This window comes from Uloborus diversus, chromosome 1 (assembly GCF_026930045.1).
Source record: "Uloborus diversus isolate 005 chromosome 1, Udiv.v.3.1, whole genome shotgun sequence".
Taxonomy (NCBI): domain Eukaryota; kingdom Metazoa; phylum Arthropoda; class Arachnida; order Araneae; family Uloboridae; genus Uloborus; species Uloborus diversus.
This window is the reverse complement of record NC_072731.1, coordinates 176960824-176987803: the sequence shown is the minus strand read 5'-3', so window position 1 is coordinate 176987803 and position 26980 is coordinate 176960824. Positions and strand designations below refer to the sequence as shown.

The 26980-nt window shown below is 32.1% G+C and overlaps 1 protein-coding gene across 1 annotated transcript in view; it reads left to right on the top strand.

Annotated features, from left to right (window-relative positions):
* The first annotated feature begins 696 nt into the window (after window positions 1-696).
* The window catches only part of LOC129233624 (dynein axonemal intermediate chain 3-like), a 118571-nt gene continuing 92287 nt past the window's right edge, over window positions 697-26980 (top strand). Inside the window, exons 1-4 of the mRNA XM_054867602.1 lie at window positions 697-826; window positions 7353-7516; window positions 12461-12572; window positions 26060-26227. Coding sequence (XP_054723577.1) covers window positions 719-826; window positions 7353-7516; window positions 12461-12572; window positions 26060-26227 — 552 coding nt within the window. The 5' untranslated portion in view covers window positions 697-718. The remainder of the gene's footprint in view (window positions 827-7352; window positions 7517-12460; window positions 12573-26059; window positions 26228-26980) is intronic.

Genomic DNA, 26980 nt, shown 5'->3' with positions numbered 1-26980 from the left:
CAGATAACCCTGAACCTTCTCTACTATCTTCACATATCCAAACATAGCCTAAAATTACTTTTTTAACACTTCAATTTCAGAAAAGTGTAACTACACCACTGCTTAATGGCACACTCTTTAGTGAGTGGTTGATTTAACGAACAAATCTTGTCTATGTAGCAAAAAGTAAGATATTTTAAGGTTAATTTTTCATTAATAAAATTTTTTGATATCTTTAAAATAATGAGCTGCCCATATTTTTTAGCAAACAAAAGAAAAGTTCTCTTTCAATGCTGTGGCGGATTTACAAGTTTGAGGGCCAATCATTATGTGTAATTGAGGGCCCCTTTGCCTATCACAGAACTGTAAAGTATTTATCATGCATATTTTTAAATCCCTGGTGCAACTGCAACAGTTTCTACATGCTAAATCCGCCAATATTTCGATGTTACATTCGTTAATTCAAGCAATTAAAAGAAAAGACACTAATCCCACTTCAAATTTAATCTCATTTAAAATTTTAGGCAGAGATCTCTCTTACTTTCCCTAGTGTGAACACTATTATAGCATTTTTGAATCAAATCTTTCTCTTCTTTTATAGTATAGGTATTCCTTACATTTTAAAAATTATTGCTTTTTTTCTGAAATTTGTCTTTAGCTTGAAATTATGGTGGAATTAGATGATGTTGAAATACGTAAGTTCCAATTATCCGACTGTCGCTCCACAGATAAACCAGGAATGTATCTTGAAATTTTACCAAAGCAACTCTTCCAAGAAGAAGAAAAAAGTGATTTGAAAGATTTACCCCAACCGATTGAGCGTTTGTTGATGGAGCACGGGACTCATGTGAGTAAAATGCTTCACAAATTTCAGTTAAATATTCCTCAATTTTAATAAAGCTTTTCAATAATTCTCATGCATTCAGTGACTTATTGAAAATCAAAATTCTCGGTATTACTTCACTTTATAAAATTATTTTCAAATGAAAAAAGAACCGACTTCATATGACGAAGAGGAACTAAAAAGAAAATAATAATTGGTCATACTTACATACGATTTCCTACCCAAAGGTATGAGTCAAATTTATTTTACAATTCAAGTACAAAAATCAACTAAACTAAACACCCAATAATAAAATAAACACTGATTTTAATTACCATACAATGAATTATTTTAATACCTAAATAATTATATACGATCTCTTGATTTTTAATAACCATTTGAAGTTGGGGCCTCCTATAAACTACAGCCTAACATAACTGACAACCCACCAAATCCTGAGTTAAACACTAATTTAACAAAACGCAAAAGTTTTTAAAAGTAAGACTACTCAGTTACGTTCGGTAGTAGTTTATAGGAGGCCCCAACTTCAAATAGCTATTAAAAATTAAGAGATTGTATATAATTATTTAGGTATTAAAATAACTCATTGTGTAATAATTAAAATCAGTGTTTATTTTATAATTGGGTGTTTAGTTTAGTTGATTTTTGTACTGGAATTGTAAAATAAATTTGATTTATACATTTGGGTAGGAAATCGTATGTACATGACCAATTATTTTTTTCATCTTAGTTCCGCTTTGTTTTTGAAGTTGGTTCTTTTTTCATTTGAAACTAATTTATTTTTTGCTTTTTAGTGGTGTAAATATAAAATAAGTACATACAGTAGAGTATGTGGTACACTCCTTATGTACATCTCGAATGAGAAAGCGCCTAGCACAGGAGTCTGAAAACAGCTAAGATGAGCAAAATAGAGAAAGAAATTGAGCACTGTGTCTCGAGACTTCCGAAGACTGAAGAAAGGTTTTTTCAAATGCACAATTATTTACAAAGAAAATTGTCTTCATGATCAGTTTGACTTTATCAAAGTATGCTTTCCAAAATAAATTCACGAGTCACTAAAAAAAACAACAGAAATCGCTTTAACTTTGCCCATGTAATTTGAAGAATTTTCTTGATTTTTCAAAGATCCCATCTTCAGATATTGACTTGAGGACCATGAGATCACCTGGGAAGTACAGTTGGCTCTCTGTTTGACGACGCTCTATTTAGCGACTTTCTCTATTCAACGACGACTTTTCAGGGTCTCAGATGGTCCACTGTAGTGTTAAAAGCATTCTATTTAAGGACGCTTTTTTGTGGTCCCTTGAAAGTCATTAAACAGAGAGCCAACTGTATATACCTTTACTGTAGTGTACCCAACTGTATATACTGTACCTACCTTTTCAATCGAGGAAAAAAAAAAGAATTTTCCAAATTGGTCTGTACGTGTTTGACAGGGTTCCCACGAGTCCTTTAATGTGCTTTAAATGTGCTTTCTTTTGAGCTGAAATTCTTGATTTTTTTTAAGTCCTTTATTTTTACTGCAATTGTGTTTTGTCCCCCTGAAAAGGAACATTGTATCAAAAAGATGAAATCTGTGATGACATCTTTGCAAGAATGTAACCTAATAAATGATTCTGAGAACGACAATGTTCTCTTGGAGTATAAACTTTTTGTTACTGGTGCACCAGAAAGTTTTCTGCAATCTAATCCTACGGAAGAAAGTTCAAGACTCGTCACATTTTTGTTAAAGTATATAAATGAAAAGAATTTTGGTCATCTCTGGAAAATTGTAAAAATGCTCACCTTATTTTATCTTATGGTCAAGCATCGAGCATCGGTTGAGAGAGGTTTCTCAGTTAATAAAAAAAATTGAAGTTGAAAACTTGAAAGAAGAGTCATACATTGCTATGAGATTAATAAAGGATCACATAAATTACTGTGGGGGTTGCTAAATGTAAAAATTACAAAGGAATACTTATGCTTAGTAGCAAAATCAAGAAAAATGTATATGGAATATTTGGAAAATGAAAAAAAGAATAAAGAAAATGATGCTGCTACAAAGAAAAGAAAACAGATAGCTGATGAAATTCAAAATTTGAAGAGACAAAAGAATGTTTAGAGTCTGACATTTCTTCGATTTTAAAAACTGCTAATGAACTTTCAGAAAAAGCAGAAGTTCTAAGAAATATATCATATTGCAGTCAAGCAAATACTTTGAGGAAATCTGCAAGAGCCTCAAATAAAACAAATTAAAAAAGAAATAAATGAAAAAGTTAAAAAACTTAAAAATTAAAGCTTTCTCTTTAAAAGAAAGCTTTCTATATGAGAGATATGTGTTTTAATACAAGAATTTTCTTTTCTTTTCATTGGATTTGTTTTAATTTACTGTGAATAATGTTCTTAATTGTTATTTAACTAAGCTTGATAAACTTCATTAAGTACATTTTAACTCAAGGAAGTCAAAAAAAGTAAATAGTTATTTGTAAGTAGGCAGTTTGACAAGTGTATTCAGAAAGCTAATGTGGATTTCGTTATACTCATTTTTTTTTTTTTTTTTGCCATGGCTTGGTTACACATGCAATAGTTAACTTAAGAATTTAAATAATAAATGGAAAAACTGAATAGTAATAAAAATTTTGAATCCAGCAGATGCAGTTTGAGTAAGTTCTTACTTTTTCTTTTACAAATTATACAACTGCAATTGCAATGTTGGTCTTACATCTCTTTGTTTTTTATTCTTTCATATTTTTTCTTTTTTGCATTAAAATCATTCTAATTTTTTTTCCACCCATTATGCTAAGAATTCAATCAAGGAGGCTAATTGTATATAATTATAAGTTAAGCTTTCATCAAAGAAAGTGTGAGAGTGACTTTTTCACATTTCATTTAAAATTTTCTATTGAAGTGTTTGTGTTGTAACCATTTTACCCATTTTTTTTCCTTCAAATTGTGTAAGATTCCCAGTAAGCATTTAAATCCATGTAGTTTTAAAATCAATATGTATTTTACAAATTACAAATTGTACTGCTTTCTGCTTTAGTTGAGTGTTACTTTTTTTTTTACATTTTATTAAAATATTGACTGCAACTGTTGAATATTTGCATTTCATTGCAATGTTTTGAAGTTTCGTACGATGTTGTAGAAGTGAAAAAACAGGGTGCTTTATTTATTTATTTTTTTTAAGGTGCTTTATTTTTATTTTAACTTTTGAGTGGGAACCATGGTTTGAGTTTACAGGGACATACATAAAAAGATTCCGACGAATTGAGCATGTCTTTTTTTAAGTGGGTTTTTAAAAAAAATCTTAATAGGCATAAAATTTTATACGATTGACACTAAAAACTGATCTTTGTTCCTCTCCAGGATTTATTTGTGCGCTAATTTAATTAGAACCATTTTAATGTTGATGTTTTCCTAACTATTTTATATTTCACAATAATACGTGTCACGTCACTCGTGAAAAAAGTCACATTTAACTTTACTTGGCCCCATTATAGATCAACACTACACTAGAAACAGAGTATCTACTGTGATGTTGTATATATGAAGGTCAAAACACTACTAAAGCAATGATACTAAATGAATTTCCTGTTTGTTTCAGAAGAGGCTTTATTCAAAATTTGTGATATTACTACTAATGATTAATACAGGGGAAATATGTAAGGGGGTGCTCCCCCAAAGTAAGAGTCCTCAAAAAAGGAAAAATACCCCTCAACCCCCCCCCCCCACATTTTCAAGGGGCTCCCCTGATTAATATTAATGTTTTATGGTACTTTCTTTAACACCGAGTAAAGAAAGTACCTTTGTTTTATGGCACTTTCTTTAACAATGGATTTTATATTTAATCGTTTAATATTGAAATTAAATGAAGTTGATTTTTTTTTGCCTATAACTTTTTTCTAAAGAACAAATATGGTGAAGCAAAGGTTTGGGACCTAAGTTTGTTCTCTCCTATCCATTAAACACAAAAAAACTATAAAAATCGTTTCGCTAAGTGAGACGCTATGAATTTACAAACAACAAAGCGCGAGTATGAAATTTGAAGAGTTCCCTTGATTTCTCCAAGGACCGGGAGAAGTATACCGTTTCAAAAAGAAAAAGAATTTCCAAATCGGTCCAGGTGTCTTCTAGTAACTGGGGAGCTTAGTACATAAAAAAGTTCTAACGAAGTCTGTTAATTAATATTGCCATAGCTGTAAATTCAACTGACGGCGTCATGAAATATTAAAGCTAGAATACTTGTCAAACTTCAGAAATTGGACACTAGTTAGTTACGCTATATTTAATAAGCATATATAAATTTAATCGTCGGGGGGTTGAGGAGATTTTTGCCTTTCATATCCCTTGAATCGAACATTAAATATACTTCAAAACTGAAATATTAAAAAAAAAATCTTTAATGACTAAATGAAGTTATTTATTAGCAAACAAATTTTCATATTAAGTTAACTATTTTCGTAGCAAAATATATTTAATTTACTGATTTACTACGTGAGTAATAAATACATAGTAAGACTATAGTTAAAATTAACAGGCAGCACCTTGAAAATAAAATAAAAATAAAATAGTTTAAATTAAAAATAAATCAATGTATATAAATTTAAATAAATAAATTTAAAAAATTAAAAAATTCCTCCGAAAATCTTGATGGAGCAACTTGTTTTGCACCATTGAAAATTTTAAGGGAATTTTAAGATGTTTCGGGGGGGGGGGAGCATTGTTCATTGGGGGAGTGTTTCATAGATTTTGGGAAAGGTGCACCAACCACCGCTATTAGAAGGTGATTGGCACCCTGGACAGGGGTGCCCACAGGGGGGAATTATGGCGCAAGTTGCTCCATCAAGATTGGGGGGGGGGGATTTTTAATTTTTCAAATTTATTTATTTAATTTTATGTATAGATTTATTTTTAATTCAAACTATTTTATTTTAATTTATTAATTTATTTATTTAACTATTTTGGTGTGCATGTGTGTGTGTGTATGTTTTTGGTGTAGCACAGTTTTCTAACAAAATAGTTACAAATAATTAAAAATAAATAAATAAATACATTATTCAAAAGCATTTTTTTTTAATGAATAAAATATAAAATAGGGTTAAAAACAAAAACTAAAAAAATGGCAAGAGGATTGAGATTTTTGGGGGGGAGGGGATTTGCGCCATTGAACTTGGGGAGGATGGGCACCCCTGACCCTGGATACCAGAAGGTTAAGTTCATTTTTTAAAAAATGCTTGGGGGGGAGGGGATTTGCGCCATTGAACTTGGGGAGGATGGGCACCCCTGACCCTGGATACCAGAAGATTAAGTTCATTTTTTTAAAAATGCTGATTTTTTTACAAAGGCCTATCTTTAGTTGAATAATCTGAAAATTCATCAAGTCAGTACACTAATTATTAGCTTAGAGACTATTGTCAAAACAACTTTCAATGTTTTCTTTATAGAAAACTGGAAGAAAAAACCGAAACTATCGATAATTATATATTTAATGTTGTGTAATATCAACAAGAAAACAAAAATAACCACCATTTTTTTCTTTGCAATGATAGATCACACTGTTAGGTCTATTTCAAATATTTAAATTATTGAATAGGACCCGTGCCTCTTAACGAAAAATCCACTGAAGTAATTTTTCACCAGAAAAAAAAAAGTTTGTTGCATTTTATTTGAATAAAGTTTTATTACATAAATTTAAGTAATTTTTTATTAAATCTTCCTGCTTTAATCCATATATCTCAAAATAATTTCAAGAGATTTCTGCATTTGACACAATTTATTAAAGAAATAAGTATACATGTAGATTAGGCTTAACAAGTGACAAAAAATAAAATTTTTGAAAAAATTTGAGGGTCTGTAAAATGAAACCCAAATCACATGTGATAAAACAAATGCACTTGGTCACTAACCTACATAAAAATATCAAAGTTCACCAAATTCATCAAAATCTGAGGATATGGGTTACAAGGCTAAGTGAACTGATGTGGAATGATCCATATATCCCAGGCATTTCCCTTCAAAATTAAATGTTAGGTATTTTACATCACTCTTACACACTCTCTTTTATTAAGTGCGTAAAAAAACATTTGCATTTCATAAATGTTATCTTGTATTCAATGATAAATTTGTGAGATAATTTTTTACTCCTTGTTCTAAAATTTATCTTGCACAATTGAGGTAGTGAGAAGCAAAGGGGTGCAAGTAGACATTTTGAAGTTTTGAGTAAAACAGGTTTAAAGATCAGATACTAGGTAGGCTTTCATTGAAATTTTTTTCTAAATCAAGCTGTATACCGGAACCTACCAGGGCTACTAATACTATATCTTGCCCCAAGAAAGAGGAGGGGTTCACTTACCATTTGTACTGGTTATTTCCAAATTTTTAATTTTGCCACTTTTGCATCCCTTTGCTTCTCACTGCCTCAATTGAAAATTTAATAATTCTTAACTTTTAAAATACACTAATCTTCGAATTTTGTGTTTCAAATATTTGATTTCATTTTTTTAGCTTTTACTTACTGTTTATCATGTTTGATTTTTGGTTCTTATAACAGGGAAATTCTATTATTAAATACAAAAGCAATAAAGCACAGACCATTCGAAAAAAATGTGTCAATGCTTGGAATCAACAAGAAGCAAGATGGTGCTCTGAGGAAGAGGTGGAAAAAGTATATGCTGATCATGCATTTGGCAACTTTTTAAAAATTGCTGAAAGAAGGTATTTTTGTTTTGCTTGTTACCGTTGTTTTATTCTTTTTACCACATAAATACAGTTGAACCTCGTGATCCTCGATATCAGAACAGACACCTTTGGGTCTGTCAACAAAGGTCATAGCCGGAGTGACGTCATAACCGGAATAGTTTAAAAATTTATAATTAAGCATTAGTTAACTATAAAATTAGATTTAATGAAAAAATGAATAGTGTTTATGTTTTTAATTAGATTTAACTGATATAAATTTGGATTATTGGTAAATATAACAAAAATTATTTCAAAAAAAACTTTTTTTTTTCTTTCAGTTCTGCAACACTTTCCAACAAGTGTCTGATAAACTTTTGAATAACATTTTTAACACTCCTTCCTTCCACGAAATTATCAGCAAGAGAGAAACTAATTCAAGACTCCTAACTTTTGTCCTCAATTTGAATAGATTTTGATGGCTAGCTCCACCTTTCGAAGGTGAAAAACCTTTCTAATTCTTTTATCTACTTAAGAGTTGTGTGTTCCTTTCCGATCTAATGAGGGGCTCTTATCTCTTTTTCTCTCATGGGAGAAGCTTGTAGTGACCACCTACAGTTATATTCTTTCTCTTTTCCTTCTTTTGTAAGGAAAGCAGTACGAGGGGTCATTGTTTTAAGCTATTCAAATCTCAGGCTAACCTGGAAATTAGGAAAAGTTACTTCTTTAATAGGGTCGTGGGCACTTGGAACAGCTTATCAGAAGAGGGCGTAATGAGCAGGGGGTGGATAGCTTTAAGAGGGCCATTGATCTTCATTGGGGACTTATATACTAACTAGGACCAGCCTAGCTGGGCCCAGAGCCTGTTACTGGTTGTCACATTTGTGTTCTGTTTCCCTCGTCCATATTACAATCCACCTGCTTTGAATTCCTTCCTATTGTCCCTCTTGTCAAAGTCTGAATCCAGTACCTTTCAGAATTTATCTACTCACCCCCCGCCATTCTTGAGGTGTCATGCCTGGTCAAATCTCTTGTCAGAGTCCAAAGTTCCCACAACAAACATTTTCAGATGTTTTCATTATTTTACTGAAAATTTTTTAATTGCAAAGAAATATTTGATTTAGTCTGCAGCTTAAATTGTCAATTGTCCAAAAAAAACTATCGTAAAATCCGGAGCCACTTAACATTACAATTATATGACATAAGTTAGGGACTTTGAAAAAGTGACGTGAAATCCGGGTATTTCGATAACGAGGTTTGACTGTACTCCTTTAAATGCATCAGATTTGGGAAGGAAAATATAAGTAATCATCTAAGCTGTAAAGCCATACTGAATATCTGTGCAGCTAATTAGAGGTGACTGGGACCACCCAGAAAATTTCCTCATTTAGCAAACTTTGTGTGATTTAGCAAATAGACAGTATTACAATTAGGACTGGGCGATATCAGAATTTTAATACTGTGATATATCGCTCTCCAAATATCGATATTTTCAATATATCGATATATTCTTGGGGGGAGGGGTGCAAAGGATCGAAAAACAACAAAAAACATTTCCAAATATAATATTATTTCTCTAATTCAAAACTTTCCTGGAGGGGGTGGGGGGCGTGCTCAATGGTTTAGCTCAATGCATGACAAAAGTGCTTCTCAACAAAAAAGTTTTAAATGTTCAATTAAATATTTTGTTTAAATCTTTTAATTTGAGCAGTCTCAATAATTTGAATGTACTTTGAAATATATTTTGTATTGATGTTTTTAGTTATATAGTTTGTTTTTAGTTATTTAATAGCTTTTGCTTTAAGACTTTTTACTTTTTAGTTGAGTAAGATTAAGTAAAATACTAATAATAAATCTTTAAAGAATGCAGCTATAAATGCACTGCAATTTGATATGTAACTTAATTATTTTCGGGGGGGGAAATTAAAATTGGAAAATTTATTTATTTATTTTTTAAAAATCTGAATATTATCAAAATTAATGCAGTAAACTTCTTTTTTTTTTTGGCATTTTTAAATAAATTATAAGACATTTTTTTTATTTCAATGAAATTTTTCATAATTTTTAAAATCCACGAATTATGTATATTATTCATTTATGTTACATTAGTAATCTTTAAAAAATGCTTAAAAATTGTACTTACTTTTTATCTTCATTAGGCGGTCTTAGAGAATCTTGGTAAACCATCCAATAATAGTTATCAATCAACAAGCTCAGCTTTTTCAATCATGGTACTTGTTACTCTTCTGAAAATGCGTAGATCTTTCACAAACAACACTATGTCTGCGAGAAGAAGTTCAAAAGTTTCAATTTCAAGGTTGCCGAAGATAACGCTATAAAATTGGATTACTGTTTCAAGTGTGCTTCGTTTTATGAATGGAATAAAAAATTTCTCTCTTATTATCGAAGATAATAAGCTATTTTCATTTAGCTATGAGTTGCGCTCCGTTTAGTGAGATACGATAGTTCGGATAAAAATGATTGAGCTGGCGGTATATTTTATTTAATCTCATTAGGGGGGTTTTTTCATTTTTCATTTCTTTTTTAATACGAACATGTCTGTTAAGTATATTTCGCGAACCTTTTATTCAGCTTAATATCAATGGTTTACGTTTAATTAGAATTATGAACCGTGTTGATACCGCCATTGGTTAATTTTTAATTGTTGCATTAAGATGCTTTTTCAACCAACACGAATTCACTTTTCAGGGCCCACAAGAGGCCATATCAGCCTTGTCAGAAACTAGGGGCGCGGTCCTTAGAAGGACCCCGCTCTTGAAAACTTTTTAGGGGGGTTAGATCTAGAGACCAATCTGACAATGGGTCAACAACCTTCGGCGGCCCTGTTAATTTTCCCTTGTACTATAATTAAAAATAAAATAACTGATCGAAGAATGCGGTCAATTTCTTGAAATTTCAAGCACTTATCCATCATACAGAACTATAAAAAGTTATGTATTTTTGAGTCAGAATTTCAATTTCTTCGTAGTTATTTCCTGTATTTCTGTTTCAACCGATATATCGGACGGATAGAAATCTAGATATTGTTACCGTGGTAATAGTTATATATCGATATATCGGTATATCGCCCAGCCCTAATTACAATTATATTTTTTGTGGAAAGGAGTGGGGGTCATTTTTTCAACTGGCAAATAATTTCTCTTCTCATTAAACATATTTATATGATGCTCACATTTTATCACTCTGTGTAATTCGGAATTTCATGCATGAGAAATTTCCTCCCTCCCAAAAATTTTAAGTACCCCTGCATCAGTCATATTTTAAGCTAAAAATTTTTGACAACAGAATTAGTCAATCAAACATTTTCTCATTTGATTTGCTGTTAGTTAATCAGCTTTCCAAACAAATGAAGAACTTTGTTATTATAATCAGAATCATATGCACATTAAAAGTATTTGTTCCAGTGGAAGACCCTTATAACACACACCTTGGAATCAGAGGTTTTTGTGATGTAGCTTTTTTAACTATAAATCATTTCAAAGTTTTGCAAATAATGTTCAAAACATATTAATATATTTGTACATTGGAATAAGTTTTAACTACAATGATTATTAAAGCTGAAATCATGCCATTTAATAATCATTTACAAATAAATATACAGTTGGCTCTCTGTTTAACGATGCTCTATTTAACGACTTTCTCTATTTAACGATGGCTCTTCATGGTCCCAGATGGTCCACTATAGTGTTAAAAGTATTCTATTTGAGGACGATTTCTACTTAAGGACGATTTTTTGTGGTCCCTTGAAAGTCATTAAACAGAGAACCAACTGTATTTCATAATTTTTATTTAAACTCATTGAATTACAATGGGAATATAAAATAGCCATTTCAAAATTTAATTTTCCGAAAATTGTTATGTTTGCAAAGCAGAATAGAGAACTTTTGCAGCAGCAAAACTTATTGTTTGTTTCTAGAAAAGTGTGGTTTGTAGAGAATTGTGTTTAATAGACCAGTGATATAAAGCTATTTTACTGAATTACACATTTATTGCTAAGCAAGTATGAAGTTGTTCACTTCTGTTTTTTTTTTTTTAAATTGCTGTGTTAATATTTGAATGAATAAATGAAGTTGTGTGCTATTATAATAATGTGTAAAAAAATAAATTCTGATTAATATAAATATATATCTACAGTGTGGAATATATAAAGAAGGCTCAGAATGAAGATGATTTTGTTGTTTAAATTTTCTAAAATAGAAAAGTGTTAATAATATATATTTTTGCTTAGAAGCCTACACATTGTTCCAAGCTTTTCTAATGCCAGGGTAATTTTAAGTTCATTTAGAATTGTTAATCCAAAGGAGTTATTACTTCCAACAGGGGAAAAGTTTTAAGAGGATTCTTGATTTTTATTTTTGACTGATAAGCATAGCTAGATAATATAGACACACAGGTGCATGCCGTGAGCTGATACATTTGATGCTGTGCAGATACATTTGGTGCAGATATTGCATTGGCTGAAAATTGTTAATAGTATCCATATTAAACACTAATTATCTGAATTTTGAAGACAAATTAAGGAAAAATGTTCATTATTGCTTTCACGGATACAAAAAACAAAATGCATATTCTTACTAAAAATTTTACCTACCCACTGCATGTTGATTTTCATTCCTGCAGATGGTTTTGAGCTATGTGCGCAGATACTTTATATTTTTACCTTATTATGTTGATAAGTTTAAAAAGCTCTTTTATATGGTATTTCTGAAAATTAAATTACCTTGAAATGATCTTAGTGTTAATGATTATGTTCATATTTCACAAAATATTATTGCATGCAACAAAAGTGGTTTTAAGCCTCAACATCTTTGGAGACTTAACTGTAATTTAGTTGATTTGGTGTTGGTGGTGTATGCTTTACTATCTTTAACATTTATCTTTAAGATCATTTACAAAGTCTGCTCTCCTCCTCCCTGACAGTGTTTGTGTGCCTCAATATTAACTGTGTATTTATATTTGTAGGATGATAAGTTCATTGATTCACAATGATGCAGCTAATTTCTTTTTGAAAGACGTTTCAACATTGTATAAAAATGTTACTGAACCAAAGATAAACAGAAGTTTGCATGTAATTGTAAGTATTGATTTTTCTTTTGTTTTTGTATACTTTGTGTGTTGGGACATTGATATACAGTATTTGGTAAAAAAGAGTCTAGTTCATGTTTCTTGCACACATTTTCTTCCAGTGTTTTGTTTAAAACTATTTTAAACTTATGAGTGAAATAGGAATTTCAGTAATGATTCAGTGTTCTTGGATTTGCTGCAATTTATTTACAAGTAACTGAGGAAATGACATTAAACATAAATAAATCAAAACGTAAACTGATATTTACATGTAATATACCAGGCAACCCAGTTATCAGATCCTGAGACTGCAGTTTTGTTCTTATTAGAACTCCTCAGTCAGGAATAGTAAATAACCAAACTGAAGGCAAACGTCATCTCATTGAAGCAGAAAGTGCCAACAAACTGGTAGATAAAGTGAATTTATCCCACCAGTGAGTGTCCCCAGCATGGTGCGGATCGACTTGTGAATTGAAGGCAAAGCTTGGGTAATACACAGTCCAGTCACATTAATGTGACCATCTGTCAAAAGCCAGAATGACCACCTTTCGCAGAGCGGACTGCTGTAAGACGTGCAGGAAGAGAGTCACTTAGGTCCCTGAAGGTGTTCTCTGGGATGTTGAGTCATGCCGACTCTAATGCCGTGGCCAGCTGCACTAGATTATGCAATTGAGGATCCATGGCGCGAACAACTCAATCGAGATGATCCCACAGATGCTCGATTGGGTTTAAGTCAGGTGAGTTTGCTGGCCAGGGGAGGACGGTAAACTCATCCTGGTGCTCTTCGAACCACGCACGTACATTGGCAGCTATATGGCACCTCGCATTGTCCTGCTGGAAGATACCATCATCCTGAGGAAAAACAATGCGCATGTAGGGGTGGACATGATCCGCAAGGACAGATGCATACTTGTATTGATCCATCGTGCCTTCCACAATGATCAGTGAACCCAGAGAATGTCAGGAAAACATTCTCTAGACCATAAAGCTCCCGCCTCCAGCTTGGACCATTCTGGCAAGGGTTGCAGGGTGGTTCCTTTCAGAGGTTTCACGCCTTATACGTCAACGTCCATCTGTCAGATGGAGCATAAAACACGATTCATCTGAAAACGCTACCTGTTGCCACTCAGTGGACGTCCAGCTGCTGTACTGGCGTGCAAATTCTAGCCTTTGTCGTCGATGAACAGCAGTCAGCATAGGTGCACGAACCAGGCGTCTGCTTCGGAGGCCCAGACGCAGCAATGTTCGCTGAATAGTAGTTTGGGAGACACTTTTGGTAGCCCCTTGGTTTATTTTGGTGGTCAGTTGCTCAACGGTAGCCCGTCTATCTGCCCGAACGCATCTTCGCAACCGTCGTTCGCCTCTGTCATCTATGGCCTGTGGTGCACCATATTTGCCACGTCACTGATTTTGGACAGTCCCATTTTGCCATGCGCGGTACACTTTTACCACGGCGGCACGCAAACAGTTCACAAACTCGGCCGTTTCGAAAATGCTTCCACCCTTGGCCCAAAGCCAATGATCATGCCCTTTCGGACGTTGGATAAGTCGCTTCGTTTCTGTATTACGCCAACGATTGAAATGTTTTCCGAAGCCCTCACAAACCCTTTATATACGCTCAACTGCACTGTGCTGCCACCTGCCTTCTGCAGGCCGAGGAGTCAGTCACCTTTCTCACCTTTAGTCACCTTTTGAAAATTTGGTTACTTTTAGTCACCTTTTGCAACATTTGTCACCTTTCTTGAAATGTCTTAGGATTTTTTTTTTTTTTTTAAATAATTAAATCCTTGAAAAGTATCTGAATAATAGCTTTAATTTAGATGATAGCTTTGAAATTAATTTAAAAAGTAGCATTAAATATGCCCCCCCCCTCCTTGTTGTTTAAGAAAAATAGCTATGCTACCGGAAAATCCAGGATTTTTTTTTTTTTTTTTATTGCTTGCAATTGCACCCTATGAGCAGAACCAATCTTTCTATCCCCCTTCGACCGTCAGACGCATTTTCCGCAAGTCTCGTCTAAAAGCCATTTTGTTTCCTATCGTGTTTCTGGCCATAGAGTGTTGTTCGGCTAAAGTTCAGCTGTGCAATTTGTTTCTACACTCTTTGTTGAATGAGCGGTCATTGAATGCAAGTTGTCTTCCGTGTTTATCAAATGACGTCACCTGAAGTCTCTGAATCTCACGCTCATCTCTAGCCAGGCGTGTTACTTGCTTGTTTTACTTTTACTGACTTCAAAAGTCGCGACTAAGCAGCCACAAGCGGTTCGATTTGAAAAATGGGTGATGGGTTAAGGAGGCGTGCCTCAATGTCTTCTTTGAGCTGTCTTCTTTGAGCGCGGAATAGTGAACAGCTTTTGTTTGTGTTTATAGTTTCACTTTGTGTTTGCACAGAAATGGTTAGTTTGGGTTTTATTTTTTCTGCGCAAGTGCGAAGTAAACTTGGTCTGTGTAAACATTTCTTAACATTTCCTTTTATGGTGTGTCTCAGAGAATCTCCGAAATTTCTTTTTATTAGGTTTCAATGCTTTATATGGTTAGTTAAAGTAAAAATAAAGCTTTTAGAAGCAGATGCTAGCTAAAAGCTTTATTTTATGTAACGGAGAGATTGATTTTATTAAATTACGGTTTTAACATGGTTTGATAATGTAATGATTTGGTTCTTCCACATTCATTTTAAAAAGCTGCTGATTTTATAATCCAGAGATTTTATAAGTGGCGGTTAGTGTTTATTTATTTATTGAATTGGAACAAAAAAACTGCTGTAAACCTATTTGAAACAAAATGCACTACGACAGTATTTTTGATAAATGAGATATTATTTTTCTAGATTCAATAAGGAATAAAGTTATTTTGAAAAAAAAGAAAAGAAATTTAAAAAAAAACAGTCAACCAACGCATCTAACAAATGAGTCCCGATTGAAAAAAAAAAGTACCCTCACATCGTTATCTTTATCACCCCTATTTTTATCAAATCAGAAGAGACCATGACAGTATTCCTGCTTATTCGGCATTATTTTTTATTCCTAAGCCTGATAAGTGGGGGATTGTAAATTGACTAGGACCAGTCTAGCTGGGCCCAGACCCTGTTGCTGGTCGTCACTTTTGTATTTGTAATTATTAATAACTTGATTTAACACTACATTTTTTACCTCCCATGGACATGTCATGGAATATTTTCAGAGCTTGCTAAAAAAATAAAAAATAAATAAAACAAGAAAGAAAAAATCATGAACATTTTCAGGCAGATGAAACGATATTTTCAGTTTCATACTTCAATGTCATTTTATTTTTGCATTTTAAGTACAATTATCATTTTGTTAAATTCTGATTTTTCAATTTGGTTTTCTCAATTATTCTCTACTGTCAAGACTTTCGATTTAATATTTATGCTTTGTATTTACTAAGAAAAAAGAAAGAATGCTGATAATTTTTCAACAAGCTAAAAAAAAAGAGAAAAAAACAATACTAAAAATGTGATTGAATAACATAAATTATATGTTCAAGAAATGCATCATCTTGCTCTTTACTTCACAATTTGGAGCTTTATTATGTTGATTAAATATATATATATATATATATATTAGGGTGGTCCTTATTTTTGAAGTTGTAGATATTTTATACGACGCCCCCTCAATTTGTTCCATTATACAAATAAATGATCCATGCAAAATTTTTAAGTCAATCCATGAATATTAACACGTGCCCCTAGGGCCCCCTTTTTTGAGTTTTGAAGAAAAAATTGCGGATTTTCTCATTTTTATGTAAAAATATTCCTAGGTTTCATATTTAAAGTAATTTTGAATATCAATAGATGTTGCTACTTCCAGACCAACCATTCTCTCACTTTCATTCTGTAAAATTTTACATATTACATAGGGTACAAGTACACCAATGGCCTTGGTACAGGCATACCGCTATTCGCGCTCGTTTCAATCCAAGCGGCAGGGGAGCGTTTCTTTCCACCAAGATGGACACAAGGGATTCTAAAGGCCATTTATGAATGATTTTTGACCACAACAAATTGCCTCCTCTAGGCTTTGGGTGTGTTGATTTAGAAAATTTTCTGTGTATGTGATAGGTGTGGCAAATAGGGTCACTAGGTTTCCATGCTATAAATATAAGTAATGACAATTATATTTTAATTCGCTGTTCTTTAGTTATATACTTAAATGTTTATACATTCTTATAATTTAAATTTTGAAATCCTCGATTACCCTACCATAAAAATAAACTCTATTTCCCATATCTAAATCTATACTTTAAACTGTCTTCCATTTCAGTACATAGTCCTTTATTATCATCAAATTCCTCTTGCATTTCACAAGATTTAGAAACCGAAATGGGTATCTATCCTAACCGGTTGAACCTTTTTTTCTATATCTGGTCTACCACAACGCAAAAAAGCTTGACAACTATTGAGATCTGCTAGCATTTCATCAATGTTAGACAAATGCCATATTAGGAACAAAGATGCTGCTCATTTATTAACAGCCTATGTAGAAGCAGTAAATTTAAATCCAAATAACCTTATGATCAATCGTACATCCCTTAAGAGAGCAAGAAAAAATCTTCGAGAGCTAAAATCAGATTTCATGAATTTAAATTTAGGTTTTTTATTTATTCCCTGGGATACAAAGCTACATCCAGATGTAACTGGAAAAAAACGCCCGATAGGCTTACCATGATAGCTTCAGGTTCCAACGTTGAACAGCTACTCAGAATTTCTGAGATATTTCTTCAGTATATGATATCTTAGATGATTGCTCTTTATTGCTAACTGTTCAAGCTGTAGTCTTTTATACAGCGGCTTACAATACCGGCCGTATAAATTGTGCATGTATTTTTTTAGAGCAAAAGCTGAACGGTGATAGATTGCATTTGTATTACTATTATCATGCACTTGAAATCGTACTGCAGAGTGTCTTTAAAGAAGTTCTTGCCTTTCTTAGTTCTAGACGCGATATTCCATTATTTAAGCGCTTCAAAATTCAAAAATTACACATACCACTTAAATTCTAAAAGAAGAATTTGATGACATATTATTGTTCATAGAAAGCGGAATTAAAAAATATTACAGAGAATTCTCATAACATGTAATAGTATTTCTTGGTTGAAGTCCTCACTCCTACAGGGATATGTTTTCGGCAACCTGGAGCTTATCTGTGAGCCAGTTGGGTCGCTAATGAAATTGATTGTTTGAATATTTATATATTTAGGAAACAATTTGAATTGACCTTCCATGAAGAGATTGCCCGTAAATGCTGTTTTACAGTTAAATGTTGTATGAAGATATAGTTTTTCGCAGCAACCCTTTCTAGGCCTTTTAAATTAATATAAAGTCTAGTGTCTAAAAAACCTGCAGCGTACAAAATGATAACAAACATGCAGCAGAAGCAGTGATTGAAAAATTCATAAATCACTTATGGTACTTAGGTGATGAACTAGTTGCTTTGTCCGTATTGAATGAAGGAATTAACACTTCCAAGATAGGAAAAGACAACTTCAAAAAAAATGCTTGCTGAATAGGAAGACGTATCTGATGACTGTATAAAAAATTTCAAATAACAGTAGATGATTTGGAATACTTTCTTAGTAAAGATCTTCTTCTTTATAGAATCAATTACAAGTGAATAAAACTGTTTGATAAGTTACAAACACCAAAAGATGTTTTCTATTTGATCCTGATTCATTGCAAAATGAAAGAAGCTATTGAAAGGGAAGAGATATCGTTAAAATGCTGAAAGTTGTGAATGATACAACTGAAAAAGGAGCACAATTAATCGAAGAATTTCACAATCAATTTACCGAGTATGAGTCACAAAAACAATTTAGTATTTTACAGACACTCCAACACTATCAGAAAAAAATGCACGCGATTGAGATACATTGAGAAAAGCGTACGATTAAGGTAAAGTTTCTAAAGCAATATTTCATTCTTATTCAATGTAAAATCTTTAGACGATATAAAGTAATTAAAAAGATTAATTTTAGTGCTACCTCGCTGTAAAAATAATTTGCAAACATAGGAGAAACGATGTACGGGGTCTGAAGAGTAAAAACTCGAAGATTTGTGGGAAAATTATCAAATGTGTTAAAGTTCAACGTCCTAGGGGCACGTGTTATTATTGACCGATCGAGTTCAAATTTTGCACCGATTACTTTTTACTATAGTGTCACAAAACTAGGGGGCGTCACTTGTTGAATTCCGAAAAAATATTTTTCCCATATAAATAAGGACCACCCTGATATATATATATATATATATATATATATATATATATATATATATATATATATATATATATATATATATATAAGGTTACATAGAGTTTACACTGAAAGTTTTTTGAAAATGTTTTAAAATTTTTATTTTACTACTTCTAGCCCTATAATATTCATTTCCAAAATTGTAAAGAAATCTTTACAAGAAATATATAGGCTATTTTGGTAAAAGTCAGTAAAAAGGGATAATCCTTTTCTGTTTTTTGAGTTCTTAACAAATTGCTTTTGGTCACCTTTTAGTTACTTTTTTGTCACCTTTTAGTCACCTTTGTTTTCAAATTTGTCACCTTTCTCACCTTTTTTAAAATGCATCAGCAGTCCTCGGCCTGCTTCTGTGATTGGTTATTTAACTCTGACATGGAAAGCACGTGGTGGTCACATTAATGTGACTGGACTGTGTAAATACCTGATACTGAGACATAAAAAAATTAATACATTTATTAGTACAGTCGACGCTCGATATAACGACCATCTCCGTCCCAGAGAAAAAGGTCTTTATAACGAGTGGTCGTTATAAGAAGTATAATTTTAAAAAATATACAGTCATCATGCATGCCCCGTTGTTCCATAAAGAAATGGTACTTTTCAAACATTTCAGTTAAATGCCCAAATTATTTTTATCATAGGAATTTTTAGAAAAATCGTGTGCAAAATACTATGACAGGATATTAAAGAACTTTTAAAGTAGAAAATATAGAAAGGAAAATGTTACACACTTACAAATCTGCTACCACTACACTTTATGAAGATAAAACCAGAAACAGACGTTTGCCTTTTTAGCAGACGTGATTTTTGCAAAACATTATTTTCCGTTTCAGATATAGGTGATAAATTGTGTTTTTTTTTTTTTTTTTGCTTTTCAAAGAAACATTTAGGAATCTGGAAATTTCTCGATTTTTCCTCTCATTATTTTTCTGTGCTAGTTGTAGTGGATGGTAATCTCCCCCCCCTCTCAAAGTTGGATTTGACATACATTGAAAACTTCAGGCAGATGTCCGTAAACAATAAACAAGGTTATTTCAAGCTACAAATTTGTTTTATTGGAAAGAACACCAGAAATAGCGTCCGCTGAATTCGGTCGTTGTATTGGATTAGACGATACAGAACGGTCGTTATAACGAAGGCGAATTAACGTAGAGTTCATAGGAACAAAGTTGGGACTTTTACCACTGGTCGTTATAATGGGACGGTCTTTATAATGTGTGGTCGTTATACTGAGCGTCGACTGTATTATCATTTTTTTATTGTAACTAGAAAATCGCCCATCAAGGTATGAAGGGTGAAAATTGCTTCATTTGAACGAAGCCATTGCCTGTTTGGTGATATTTTGATAGTTGAAATTTCAACCCTCACTGCAGTGGATTAACCCTAAAGTCCAGTTGGTAGTGTTCATTGTTAAGCATTTTTTCGTGTCTTCATTCCCCTAAAATGAGTCTTACCAGTAAACAGTTAAGTTACCGGATCGACTTCAGCGTTGTTACGATAAAGCCTTTCCCTGAATGTTTAACATTACCAAAACATATTATCAAATTATCATGCGGTAGCGCAAGTTTCATTGTTGAAACACACAAGTTACTCGATCATCGGCTATTATTTATATGAGGATACTATAAATACTGAAGACCTTTTACAGGAGTTTGCCTACAAATGCCCTACTTTTTCTCTTTAAAGGACAAAAACAACTATTTTCTTTTTTTAAAAAAGGGAAAAAAAGGTAGTTGGGAAGATAAGGGTAGTAAAACACTGGTTAGGTTTTTTTTTTTTTTTTTTTTAAAGGGATTTTGCCAACCTTGTTGTGCAAAGTGGCCGACTACTGATTACCGACGATTAACAGGGCCTGATTAACCCCTAAGTTGGGGAAGCAAAGTCTCATTTCAGAGCCCCCCACCTTTTGTTTTCGTACGTATTTTCTAAATTTTCTACCCACATTGAAACAAAACCCACTAATGGTATACGTGTTTTTTCCAAAAATGACCAAGCAGACTTTGAATTAAAGTTTATCCCCCCCCCCCCCCAGTAATCTAGACACATTAAACTTTTGTACATTTCATATTTTTGTACTCCATTCACACAGATAAGGGAGGTTAGTTGTTTCAGATTTATTCCTTCATAAAATTTTTCAAGTGTGATAAAAGTATGTTGTAGCACATTGGGGCAAGTTCCACAGATGAAAGTATCTTGCTATCACATTTTATAAACTGTGTTCTCAGTTTTTTTAGTTCTTCGAAAATTTTTATTTAGCGATTTCTAAACCCATCCCGGAGAGTTCCTATTTTTCCTACTTTTTGGAGCTCTCTCCTTATTTTCCTACTTTTTCCCTTTTTTTTTCCTACTTTTTCTTTCTTTAGTATAGCACTTCTGATTTTGCATTGATTTTTATTTTTACAATGCCGCACAAATAATTTTCTGCGTGTTTTAATTTTAAAAAGCAAAAGAAACAAGCGGATCCCATGCATTTCATTGACTGACTACAGTAATTTCTGGAAGGAACGCTGCGGCGTTTGCGTATTTAAAAGTTAAATTTTCGCAAGTGACTTTTTTGTTGTTGTAGCGTTTATGATTGACTTTTCTTTTTATCGCCCCGACTTCAGTCCTACTGTTTTAAAGATACAATAAAGAAATAGATACTGGCAGATTCTGATGCAATTATATATTATTTACCCATCAATTAGAAGCTTTAATTAAAGTAAACGGCTGACTGTTCAAAAAAGTGAGGAAAAATCGGAATTTCCTATTCCCCTATTTAAACAGAAAGGCAATGTAGAACCTTAAAAGGAACGTAAGGAAACTGCGTGCCTTCCCTTTTATGCACATAGAAACATTAGTAACTGATCTTTGTCTTTGATAAAAATGTTATGTTTACCACGAAAGGATTTTTCCTTGTTTTCTCCCATGACAAATATTTTGGAACTAGAATTATGTAAAAAATCAGCAAACAACAATATTTGTTTTTATTGCTTGATTAAAATTAAAACTGGCCCATCATTTTGACTTTTCCCCCAGGGTGAGCAGCGAAGGATGTATACTGAATGCAAGTTTTATCTGAAAACAACAAAAACCGCACAAACTTGTACAGTTAAGCATTAAATTTCAAAAGTTAGGGAGGGGAGAAATTGACTCCACTGACCCGCCATAAATGACATGCCTGAAACGGAAATTTATGTTGAATGCTAAAAATACATAACGTAATACAAACTCTTTAGTTTACTGTTTACATATTTTTATTTAGTTTAATTAATTTATTATAAATTTTATGTCCCATATTTAACAACAAATTTATTTTATATAGTTCTGCATTTTCATTCTTTTTCCTTTTTTTTTTTTTTTTCAAATTCAAACATCTACCCCTATTTATGCAAGAATGGGTGTCAGCTGCTGATTATTTTTAACTAAAACTAATTTAATATTTGCTTTGACTTTTTGTATCATAGTTTATGATAACAGGAGCTGAAAGTGTTAGTATTTTTAAATGATAAAAGGATGCTCTCGAAGGTATGTTTTCATTTTTGACTAAACAAATCTATAACAAAAATGGTTTTATTGCACCAAAATATGAGTTTTATTTTATTTTTTTTTATTTTTATTTTTTTTTTATTTTTTTTTATTTATTTTTTTTTTTTTTTGCGATTGTTATATTGCATTTTATTCTTTCACACTTAAAAATTTTTTTACTGCATTTTTGAAAGGTGTTTGTTTTGATTTTATTTTAATATTTTTGTGATTAATATCTTTGTTTCCACCAGTTTGTTTTTCATAATGATGATTGTCAGCTTGTTTCTTTCATTTTGTTTTTAGGACTCCGTCTTTCATTAAATACCTTTAATACTTCAAAAGTACTGTTAGTGTTTATTTTTGGGACAGTTTTAAATCAAAAATACTGTTAGTTAATTTGCATTAGAAATAAAATTTACGCTAAATTTGTTTCCTCTTGACAAACATATAGTCCTATTTCTTCCTATTTTTTCCTCCTTTTTAAGTGATTTTTTTCCTACTTTTCCTACTTTATTAAATTTTGATTCCTTATTTCCTACTCCCCTCCCCCCCCCCAAAAAAAAAAAACCACTTTGGGGTCTGTTCTAAGATTTGAATACTTTTAAAAATAATTAAAATGCAGAAACTGAAATTTTTAAGTCATTTCTGGGCCCCTTGTTAATTCTGAGGGGAAGCTCAAGCTTCCTGAGCCTTTTGGGTAATCAGGCCCTGGCAATTAATCAGTGTATCCTTGCAATCAGTGGTATATGGGCCATGTTGAAGAAGGCAATTCAATGTATACCTATGAAAAGTTAACAACTTGAATAAGAATAGAAGCACATTCCTCTCTTCTTCAAACTCTTTTTGACTGCATGCTTTGTAGGTGTCAAGCAAGAGATTTATCACCATATCAGATTTTTCATATTTTCATCCATCTCGGCAATTTTGTATACATATTTTCTTGTTTTAAATAGTATAATAAATTTATTTCCAACTAGCAAAAATACCCGGCGCTGCCTGGGTCAGTAATAATTGTGAGAAACAATCGGTACTTTCTTTGGTTTTCTGTTTTAACTGAAAGAACTCAAAACACACCGCTTTGACGTCATTAAAAATTGAGCTTCATCCTTACCCATAAAAGTAAAACAGCAATAAGTATAAAGAACGAAAGAGTATTCTTTTAAAAACGAAAGCGCAAAGTGAAGCATATAAAAATTTGAAGAATTTCCAAAATATATCTAACAAAAACAAAGATCACTAAAAAACTGTGCGATAGTACACACACACACACAAAAAAAAAAGAAAAAATGCTCTCTACTATGTTTACCTAAGTGTGCAAAAAGTGAGTTTCCAAATGTTTAAATGACTTTAGACTCATGCTTGCTCCAGAGAGGCCTTGATTCAAAATTTACATTATGATTACTTTGAATGTTCCTGTTGTTAGGCAACGAATTTTCGAAACAATGGGTTTAATCTTTAATCAATTGATGTGAACATTACATGACATTTAGTGTTTTCGATCACGACGTTCTTAAACTACGTTTTTTAGCAATAAATTATAGCCTAAGTTGTTCCCCGATTATGTAGCCATCTATGGTGAAAAAATGGTTAAAATCCCTCCAATAGTTTTGAAGTTTACCCCGGACATCCGGACAGAGATTAGCCCTTTATGTATAAAGATTAGTTTTTAGCAGAGTGCTTTGTTATTGTTTTGTGTTGCAAAAAAATAATTAAAAAAAAAAACATAAAAATACATTGGCTGACAATTTTGGCAAAAAAGGTTTTTTTGGGTTGGAAAGGAGGGTGGGGTAGAAACAAAAAACTTTAACTTTAATGTCAAATGAACATAAACTTTCATGAACATAAAATTTCAATCTAAAAAACTCTTTTCTTAGATTAGAGGTTCCTTTGTCTGTTCTGAAAACAGTGGTAAAAGAAGCATTACTAAAATACACTGGCATCCATTCTCAGAAGGTAATAAGTTGCACAGTAGAAAGTAAAAATGCATACATTATATATTATTCTAAACATTCAAACTGCATTACATTATGAAACACTACTTTAAATTAATGTTTGCTGTGAAGTATTGAATTTGAATTGGATTCTTCTATATTAAATATTTTTTTCTTTTCTTCAAGTGATAAAAATGAAAAATTGCTAATTATTGAAGTTGTCTTGCAATGGGGTGGTTTCCTTCAGTCAAAAGTACTACTTTTAGTCATTGAAATTGATAGAATGCGCCAAAATAATAACATGGACCCAGAAAATACTTTCATTTTCCCAACAGTTATTTTTTAATTAATTTTTAAAAAGACTATTTTTGAAACAAGACGTGGTCTTGATGACGTTACAAATGATGCACTTTGCCACATCTTTCTACCACGATTCCACGTTATGATAATCAAGAAGCAAATTAAATATTGCGCTCTAGGCTTGCTGTCAACCATATCGTTGCCAATACACGTGAGTAAAGATGCAAATTAAATATTTTGCTAAGGGAATGGTATTTCATCATTTGTGATGTCATTGGCAGAAGCGTAAAACAATAAAAGTGCACTAATTCAAAAAAACTTTTTAAATATTAAACTTAGTCAAATTATTTAAAAAATAGTCAGATCCTATGTTTTTAAACATGCTCTTTCAGAAAAAAATTACTTTTGAATTTTTGGAAACGACCCCATTGCAGCAGAATCTAATTTTACATTGGAGCAATTTTTAAGAAATGTTACTATAAAACTCAGCAGGGGGGGGGGACATATATTTAGACTGTAAATGGTATTTAAATCAAATTCTTAATGCATCATAAAAAGTACATTTTGTTTTTTGTATGGAGCTGAAGAATATGGTTTTGAGCTTTAATTTTCTTGCTGCAAATTTATGAAAATCAAAAGTTTGAATATTCTGCGCTAACCAAATAGAAATATCAGTCTCTATTTTAAATTACAAATTTAAAATTTTTTTTTTTTTTTTTTTTTTAGAAAAATACTAAATACTGTTATAGATTGGAAATTAGGCTTGTTCTGAAAATTAAATGTTTACACTAATTGTTTTCTGAATATTTTTGATAAAATATCAAATTAGACATCAAATATATGTTTTCAAACTTAACCACTTTTCTTCATAGACGAGAGATATTCTGTGTTATGAATTACCATAGGGTCAGTTGGGGAGAATGGAAACCAGCTCTATTACCCAGCTCGTGGTGTTTTCTGAAACTAAATTAATGGTGAGTGAAAACTAGGCAACCTAATATTTTGAGAACTCTGTATGTTTCTAAGCAGTTGCATTGTTGTCATTGTTTGAATATGGCACCATGAAAAAGTTGTTCTTTCAAGTTTAGTTATTTTTTATTATCCTCACCAGCAGTCTAGGAATTCAAAGTAACTGGTTTCAGTTGGTTTTATTTGTCATGCCCATTTGACCCTATAGTATTTGAATACCTTAATTGTTTTTTTTTTTCTGTGCGTAAATGTCAAAAATATATTGACTTTCAACAGCTCTATTCATTGCATCAGCAAAACATAATGTGAAGTTTGAAGAAAGAAGTTCAAATTTTGTAGCTGCTTCTTCATTTCCTATTTCATTTTACGTTTGGCACATTCAGAACAGATTTTCTCCTAAAGTATGTTGAAATATCTTTATTAATATATACAAAGCTTTTTGTGCTTGTACTGGTTAAAATTAATTCTTCTTTTTTTTTTTTTTTGTATTTTTTGAACTTTATTCTCTTATAATTTCCTTTCAGATATTACTGAAACATTTTGATGATGTTATTGTTCACAAGTTTAATCCAACTACACCTAATTTAGTTGTCGGAGGTAGTTTGTCTGGACACTTAGTGTTGTGGCAAGTGAACTCTGATTGCCTATCTCAAGCTGCACAATGTATTGGTAATGGTGAAAGTTTACATAGTGTAAGCGTAAATCTTGTTCTCTCTCTATTTTTAGTAACGTCTGTTGAACTGGAAAGCATTTAAGCATTAATTTAATCCCTTTGACAGAAACCTTTTTCTTCAATCATAGCTTGGTTATTCTTAAATAACCATGAAAAGTCCTTGAAAAAAAATGAGTTTGTTTTCAAGTGCTTGAAAAATGGAAAAATTAGGTTATAATCCTTCAATTTTAATTTCTAAACTAGTACATTAGGAAGAAAATGCCTCAGAGCAGGGATCCCCAACCCTGTGCCCACAGGCACCATAGTGCCCGCTAAGCGTTTCATGGGTGCCCGCCACATGCAATCAGGATAATGAACATTTAGTTTATAATAAAATGTCATGTAAAAGGTTTTTTACTTCTTATGATTAACCATCCAAAATAAGAAATTGCATGCAATGCAAATAAAAGCACACATTTCAGAGCTTGTTTCTATAAGGACAGAAGAACTTTAGGTATAGAAACTTTGTGTATACAGGGTAACATTGACCTAAAATCCATTACATGAAAGGAGAATTTCTGAAAAGTAATTAAAAGAAACATATTAGAAAATAAAAAATTTTTTTGATTTCATACATTTATGTAAATCATAATTTTTGACAATTTTGGCTTTTCTGGTTTCTGCTGAATATTTGACACAAAAAAAAAACAATAAAACGTTGGATTCCAACATGTCTGCTTCCCCATTTTAGTGGTAAGAATCTATTTTTAGCTTATTTGCAGTACTGCAGTAC